This window comes from Merops nubicus, unplaced genomic scaffold (assembly GCF_000691845.1).
Source record: "Merops nubicus isolate BGI_N331 unplaced genomic scaffold, ASM69184v1 scaffold16956, whole genome shotgun sequence".
In the NCBI taxonomy this organism is placed as follows: Eukaryota; Metazoa; Chordata; class Aves; order Coraciiformes; family Meropidae; genus Merops; species Merops nubicus.
Window position 1 is genome coordinate 1 of NW_008613156.1, and position 8,169 is coordinate 8,169.

Below are 8,169 nucleotides of genomic sequence, written 5' to 3' on the forward strand. Positions count from 1 at the left end.
AAGTTCAGACTGGGAGCAGCTGTGCTTTCCTTCTGCCCCAGTGCTGCACTGGTACGGACGCAGACACGAGTTAGGGTGGAAAAATGGCCAGGCTGAAAGCTAACCACAGACAGCTTCTTACATAACACTGGAACTATCTAGTGTAGTTATTAGAGTCATTATGTCGTGTTGCATTTGGTTTACCACTTAAGTTTGACAAGCCATTGCAATTGGGGCATTTCTTTATCTTTTAAAAAGTAGTTAATACAGGCAAGAATTAACTTTAGTTTTAGTTTGGTAGTGCATAGACTTAAAATCCCAGTGTGTAAAATCATATTGTTAATATAATTTCTGTCAGCTCTAAAACATCATTAGAAAATAGATTTTTGTAAAACTGGACTGCGTTCATTTTATTTCGTAGTTCTTACGCCCTGAGATTTCCACCGTCTCTCCCCACAATCCAAACTTAATTTAAAAATGGATTAGAGCTTTTAAGTCTCTTTTAAGCATTGTTAGTCCAAAAAATTAATTGGCACTACCTTATAAAAATGGTTACTGACGTGGGTAAGATTTTTATCTGTAAGGAAGTAGCCAATATAAATGATTGCAGCAGCAGGAGGTATTAACTGTACCTTGCAGAAATGTCATGCAATAGAGGACATGACTGGACTGGAAGAAAAATGAACCAAAACATTGGTTGGACTGGATTCGACAGTTCGTTCCCATATTAAATGAACAAAGTTATTACAAATCTGCCCAGAGCTTATCTGTTAGGTCATTCCCTAACCGGCAGAGAAACATGAGCTTACACTGATTAAAGTATGTTTATTCGGGATAATCAGAACCTGACAGATAATGGCCCAAAAGATGCTGCTGAATGACCAACATCCACCCCTCGGATGCAATACAAAACAGAATATTTTACCAGTTTGGAAAATGGTTTTGGAGACACCACATGTTTGCTGGTGTCTTGTGCTGTAGGACGGGCCTTGGGGCAGAGAAGTCCTGTTCGGAGCCATGCGCGGCTCCCGTCGCCGGTGCGTGCGCAGGGTCAGCCCTGGGGAGGGATGGGCCTGGCCACATCCACCCCATGGCACTCTCAGGCCTTAGAGGAGGGCAGCTGTATGAAAACCTGCATTTTCCCAGGGCTGACTCCCAGACAAGGGGGGGTAGGAGTTGGTCCTGGGCAAAACTGTCTCAAGAATTACTGCTGTTGTCAGAGTATAGTGGTGGGGAAGGTGGAAGGGGTAGCACAGATGATATGTGCTCCTTGTACAGGTTATTTTTCTTGAAGAGCTGTAACCTTCCTGTTTTCTGCAGTGAATAATTTTTCAAGAAAGCCCTTTGTGTGAAGTCCTATCACCATTCTGAGCAAACTTCTCTTCTTTTACTGACTTAGGTGGAAAATAAGGCTGAAGGAAATTCTGCCTTACGTTCTTTGTGTCAGACTTGAGTACAGTGCATAGGGAGGATCAGCTGCTGTTTCAGGGCAAGTGCTTACTGGCAGCTAAAGAGCAGGGAAGCAAAAAAAAAAAGACTTTTAAGTTACTGTTAGATAAATACTAGTCCGTGATGAGTTTTTCTAGAATGAAGGATGACTGTGAGGGCAAGAGTAATCTTATTTTCGAACACCTGGAGTTCTGACACAAGCTTCTTTGAGAAGAGACTTTAATATTTAACTTAAAACTTTTTATAGGCAGCGTTTCACAACATTGTAATTATTGTGTGCTGCCACAGTAGTGTTAGATGCAGTCCTTCAGCTGGGAAACACCCTTTTTCCATTCTTAAATTAAAATTAAGGTCATGCTGAGTCGTCATCTTTGTTTTCTTGCAGAAAATGTCAGTTTACTGTTCAAGCTGTACTGCCTCACAGTGATGACCCTGGTTGCTGCAACGTACACGGTCGCACTGCGGTACACGAGGACTGTGGAGACGGAACTCTACTTTTCAACGACGGCCGTGTGCATCACTGAGGTTATCAAGTTGTTCTTGAGCGTGGGCATCTTGGCTAAGTAAGTATGGGAATGCTAATCAGTATTTTGAAAGCAAATCCTTGCTTCTAACCTCAGATTCTCAGATACCAAAGTGCAGACTACACAGTTATGTTCTCAAACGTCTCATGCTGTGGAAGTCATGTCAGAGAGAGTTAGAGCTTGTGAGTCCTCCTCAGGTGAAACTGCTTTGTAAACAGCACAGTATTCAGGTGTGTCCTCTCTGCATATTTTCTATTTTTGTATGCTTTGGAATAGGCTCAAAATTTCATCATGAGTTACCTGCTATGTTTTGGGTCTTTAAAATATTGGTGTAGATGAAAGCTGGACTGTTACCCATCATCTACTGAGCTATATAAAATAGTAAAGTTCCTGCTCATAAATTTTCCTGTTTAAAAACAGTGTTGCAAACAGACATTTTGCTGTCTTTATTAAACTGGGGAATCGATGCTGAAAGACCACGGTCAGAAAATATTAGTTGCTGTAATCCCAGCCTGCTGCTAAGAACTAGAACTTTAGTCCACACATGAGCATCTGAAGAGGGGAGGCCATCAGTCTGCTGTCTTTCCTCCCAGCTTCCCTGTGCTACATCCTTCCTTGGAAGAATTTCTAAAGTGCAGTTCTTGTTGTGGTGGAATTTATTTTTCCAGGGTTTCCACTTGTCTCTTTGTGGCTTTTGGTACATCAGAAGGCTGCCTGTTTTGTGCTGGAGATTCATGAAGTCACATGGTGTACTTCAGATTTTGATAAGCTCTTTCCTACTTAACATCAAAACATCCTTTTACTTCCTTTAAAAACAAGATGATGTTTGAATTTGTTGAGGCAGCTGTGGCAAACTGCCTTTTGTGTAGCCTGTCGTTAAATGTACTGCGTTCGAAAAGGCAACTGTGACCTGTGGCATATGACTAGTTTTGTCTTTGTGCAGCCTTGGCTTTTCACTCTGCCAGCACAAAATGTTGGCAGGAACGTCTCTGCTGAGGAGTGGTTGCGCTGTGGTTCTCACAGCGTTGTGGCCAGTGTGGATCCTGACCCAGCCTGCTTTCTGGAGACTGTGAGCAGCTCACGTCTCTCACAGTGAGGCACCTCTGGGCGGTGTTTTGTAGTCTCACCTGTGTGTGTAATTTCTCCAATCTGCTGCTGTGCAGCTGGAACCCAGGCTGTTTATAGTCTACCAGAGAGGCCCAGTTCAGCAGGATGGGCAATCTGCCCTTTGTTACGGGTCTGTCATATTGTGGTGATTAAATGTATGAATGGTCTTTGTGCTTGAAGTCATTAAAAACTCTGAAGTCTATTATGTTTTTAGAAGAGTCCTCCACAGCCAGAAATCCACATAGCCTATTGTCTTCCTTTTGACAGTAGGTAGCTGAGGGTGCCGAGAACTGAGGCGTAGGCAATGGGGAAAGCACCTGCCTTGGCTGGTTGCAGAAAGTTGTGGATTTCCCAGCCTGGACACTGTGTGCACACTGTGGCTGCAGTGCCTAACAGTGCTGTCCTCTGTGAGATTGTCCAGTTTCTTTTTGAACAGTTAGTCCCTGTGGTATCTGTGCAATTACTTCTGCAATATAATTACACAGTATATGAAAAAGTACTTTTTAATAAACACTTTAAGCGTTTTCACTGGGTTCCATCATCTTGTGTTGACAGACATCATGGACAGTCTTTCACTCTTCTTTTTATTTTTGTATCTCTGCAGATCTGTATTGTGTTTTCATCACTTGTTTCACTTCTAAGCTGGGAGTCCTAGCCTAATTTTAACGTGATCATCCTGGTACCCATCTGCGCAGCTTTCCCAGCAGTGTTACAGCCGTTCTGAAACAGGATCCAGAGCTTACAGTATCTATTCTGATCTGGTCACCTAGTGGGTTTATTTTTCTCCGTAGTCGAGAGAGAGATGGGCACCAGCAGGGACTGCTCATCAGTGTCACTCACCTCTTCCTGGCAGGAGGTCTGGCTTGTGCTGGTGGGTCGAATGCCTTCCTTTGCTGTCCAGGTCACTGAGCTGTTTCTCAGACGGCAAAAGACCTGGTAAAGTCTGCTTAGTGTAATGAGAGATCCTTTGGCAACTATTGAAAGTTTCCATTCCAGTATCACGTATATAATTGAGTATAATCAGCAAAATTTGCCGATTTCCTTGTAACGTCCCATTTTAGATCACTTGTGAATATGCTGAACAGCCTAAATTCCAGCATAGTTCCCTTCAGTGTCTCGTTTACAACTTTCTCCAATTTTAATGTCCTAACCAATTTGTCATGCCCAAGGCAAGGTGCCTTTGTAGCTTAATAACCAGTTAGAATAATAGAATACAAACTGTTTTTTTCTGTACATTTGGGTGGGTACCTTTTTCTGTTTGAAACAGGCAGCATTAATGACTGCAATATCCAGGATACTGGAGTCTGAGACTCGGCTTGTTCCGGCTGCAGAATGTTTTCTTACACATTCTTACGCTGTGCTCTCACTCTGTTTACTTTTAAGGTTTTTCCTGGAAGGTACATTGGATGAATGAATGAATGAAAGAATGCCAAAAGATTGTATTTCAAAAGAGAAGTTTGTGATAGTTTAAGCTGTGTAATTGTTTATTCAACTGTACTCTCAACTTCTCATTTATTTGAAGTCCAATTCACTATCTGGGACTTACATTGGCTTCATCCTTAGACAGTGCATAGTTAGCTGTGGATGAAGAAGCAATGGATTGTGGCCTTTCAGTGCTTAAAGGGGCCTATAAGAAAGATGGGGACAGGCTTTTTAGTAGGGCCTGTTGTGACTGGACGAGGGGTGATGGTTTTAAACTAAGAGAGGTTTAGGGCAGATAAGATGAAGCTAGTTTTTCCAATGAGGTTGGTGAAACACTGGAACAAGTTGTTGCCCAGAGAGGTGGTAGAAGCCCTGCCCCTGGGATATGACATTCAAGGTTGGGGTGCATGGGGCTCTAAGCACCCTGCTCTAGCTGAAGATGTCCCTGCTCGCTGCAGGGGTGTTGGACTAGATGACCTTTAAGGTCCCTTCCAACCAAAACCATTCTGTGGTTCTATGAAAACAAGTACAGCTGATTTGCAAACCAGTTTTTACTTTAGCTTTTCAAACAAACGCATGTTTGTGTTGCAGGACTGATTGTTATTGGTATCTCTCACCTATTCAGACTTATGACGAGAACATAATATGTTTTTAAAGTCAAGAATGCTGATTTCAAGCTAGATAATTTTTTGTTTTCTTACTTGATTTTGCAGCGTACATCTTTGGGCACCTTATTTTACATTATCAGCTGAACACAGAGGCTTGTTTGAAATTCCTTTTGTGTAAACCTGTCTCTGCATGATCTTTGTCCTAAATTCAACTTAGAGACTCTTGATAAGCGCATACTTCGGAAAGCACAACCACTGCAAAGATGGATTAGTAGATAGTTGATCTTGTTCTCAAAAACTAAAGTGAAAATGGTGCTTACTGAACATCTGTTATTCTCTGTAGCTGAAATTCCATGTTAGAAGTCAAACCAGGCACATTTCTTACTGCTGTGATTTGACTTTAAATGTGTGATCAGCTAATTCACTGAGCACGGTCTGGAACAGAAGCAGGTGTAGTTTAAATACTATTTTCTTGCTTGACAGCCCAACTTAGTACTGGCAAATAGAAGAGGCTATTGCTGTGTGTTATTTCTTTACTTTTTATTCTTACAGAGTAGAAATGCATCTGTGCTAATTATATTTTATTTGCAATTAGACATTCGAGATAGAAGTGTTTTAGTCCAGCTGTACGTGGGTATTGGCAGGAACTCTAGGTTTTCTTGCTCTTCTTAACTCCCAGTGCTGAGTAATATAATATAATATACACATTGAGGTGTAAGTATGCTGACAGTGGTCTATAATGTCAGTGACCCATAACATTTCATGCAGTTCTGTATCTATTGCAATTAACCACAGTGAGCTGTAGCATGAACTCTTCCCCTTCTTGGTACTGCAAACTTCGCTTTGAGTGCTGCTTATCTATAGATTTTCATGTCAGGGTTTGTCCCTTCTGGTCAGACGTGTCTTGCAAAAGACACCAGTGTGACATGCTCAGTGTCACCAAGGCTGTCCCAAGCAAAGTATCCCCTTAAGTTAGGAAAGAGCTTCACGTACAACCTCACTTGTGCAACAGGAGTGTGGGAAAACATACGTGCCTCTGTTTGGGAACTGTACTGCCCCTGACTTTTTTTTTTTTTTTTTTTTTGGTCTGTCCCCTCTATTATGGGAAAAAGACAAAAAGAATCCCTTGCAACTGCCTGTATAACGACTGCTCTCACTACCAAAAAAAAGAGGGGGGGGGGGAAAGAAAAAAGACATAAAAGGCAATATATGCTTGGTGCCATGAGGGAGGAAGGTAATGGAGGAGAGAAGCTAGGTTCAAAGTATCATGAGAAGATAGAGTCCATAAATCTCTGGAGAGGAAAAGTGAGAACCTGGAGCACAGAGTCAGTCAGAAGTTGGTCCAGAATGGAAAATATACAGGAACAAAGTGGTTAATGAAGGAGCCTGGGGCAGAGAGATATTGCCAATTTTGGTAATTGCTCATAGGTGTTTGGGGGAGGTAGATGACACACATTTGTGAAAAAGAAAGGAGTTGGGACATGGGTGGAATGTGGCGAACTGGGCTTCTGGAGCCCTATAGGGAGGATGTGAGGTGCTTGTTCATAGGTGTGTGCAAGGGAAGCAGAAGGAGTGTTAAATTCAAGAGCAGTACAGGTTGTGGGAGAGGCCTGTAGGAGGGGACAGGAATGATTTTGGATGTTGGTATTTGTCAGTGGCCAAGCATGAGAAGAATGGTAAGGGGGAACATGGGACTTGGGGAGAATTGGGAAGGGAATTGGAGGACCTGAGCAGCAGTGGCAAGTAAGCAAGAAACGTCAGATTGATGTGCAGGTGACAAGGCAGAGAGCTAGCCGTGCAGAAGTGGGCTGTAATCAGCTGAGGAGCGAGCTGCAAAAGGGACAGCAGCAAGAACCAACACGTTCCTGCCCGTTGCCCGCTCTCGCGTGCGCTGTTGTTACGTGAAGGACACCTGTGGAGACAGGAGGTGACAGGGAGCCACCACATGTCCCACCAGACCTCCTCAGGCGTGTGCTGGGGCGGGTGCAGCGTCCCCTGCGGCACAAGCGAGAAGAGGAACCCATGGCTGGAGGGGATGTCCAGCTCAGTAGTGGATCTTTTTTTGGCTGTATTGTGAGGCCCAGTTGGAAGTAGACCTGGAAAATCATGGGCATTTGACATCACAGACTAATATTAATATAAAAAAAAAAGCAGGGGCAGGGAGGGATGATGAGAGTCTTCTGTCCCACTGCCTGTATACTTAGCAACTTATTCCACTCTTTACAGTGTTCATGATTGTTGTTGACTTTATTATACATTAATGCATCTAACTTCCTGATTCCAGAATGTCTTCCTCACCTTCAGGGGTTTCTACTTGTTGATAACTTCACTGTTATTTCCCATTTCGTTTTTCTTTAATGAGTAGAAGGTACAACTGATTGTTAAGACCAAATTTTTAGCCTTCACAAAGGATTCATTGATTTGTTTTCTGTTTTCAAATACCAGTTGAAGAGAGCCCTCAATTACATCAATACTTTATTTTGCAGAGAAACTGGAAGTCTGGCAAGGCTAATAACATCTTTAAAAGAAAATGTATTTGGAAGTCCTACAGAATTGCTAAAATTGAGTGTTCCATCTTTGGTGTATGCTCTCCAAAACAATATGGCCTTTGTGGCTCTTAGCAACTTGGATGCAGCAGTCTACCAGGTAATAACCTGCTTTTGCCAGTAACTGATCTGTAAATGCATTTCTCTTTGCTCTCTCGTGAGGCACGTGTGCGAGGCCTGTGTGCTGAGCACACCGTGCCCTCCTCAGCCTGGGTACTAGCAGCCAAATGAGGCTTCGTTTTGTTCAGGGCATACACTGTTGTAGAGCTTTGGTTTTTGAGCTAACCCACTCACTGAGGGAGTTGTTTCAAATGCCCTTTGTTGTAACTGGCTATGGTACAAAACCCCAAGAATCTGTAGGAAATCAATGAATATCAAATTTTGTCATTCTGTAGTTGAATTCTCCATTTTATTTTCTTCTTTTGGAGGAGTTTATGAAACCACATCCTTTACGCTATATTCCCATCTTCTTTAGGTGACATACCAGCTGAAGATCCCGTGTACAGCTTTATGCACAGTCCTAATGCTGAACAG

General features: G+C 42.7%; 1 protein-coding gene across 1 annotated transcript in view; it reads left to right on the forward strand.

The window, feature by feature from the left end:
- Positions 1-1,818: 1,818 nt before the first annotated feature.
- Positions 1,819-8,169, forward strand: part of SLC35A1 (solute carrier family 35 (CMP-sialic acid transporter), member A1) — a 12,358-nt gene continuing 6,007 nt past the window's right edge. Inside the window, exons 1-3 of the mRNA XM_008941819.1 lie at positions 1,819-1,991; positions 7,576-7,735; positions 8,111-8,169. The exon at positions 8,111-8,169 is cut by the window's right edge and continues 115 nt beyond it. Coding sequence (XP_008940067.1) covers positions 1,855-1,991; positions 7,576-7,735; positions 8,111-8,169 — 356 coding nt within the window. The 5' untranslated portion in view covers positions 1,819-1,854. The remainder of the gene's footprint in view (positions 1,992-7,575; positions 7,736-8,110) is intronic.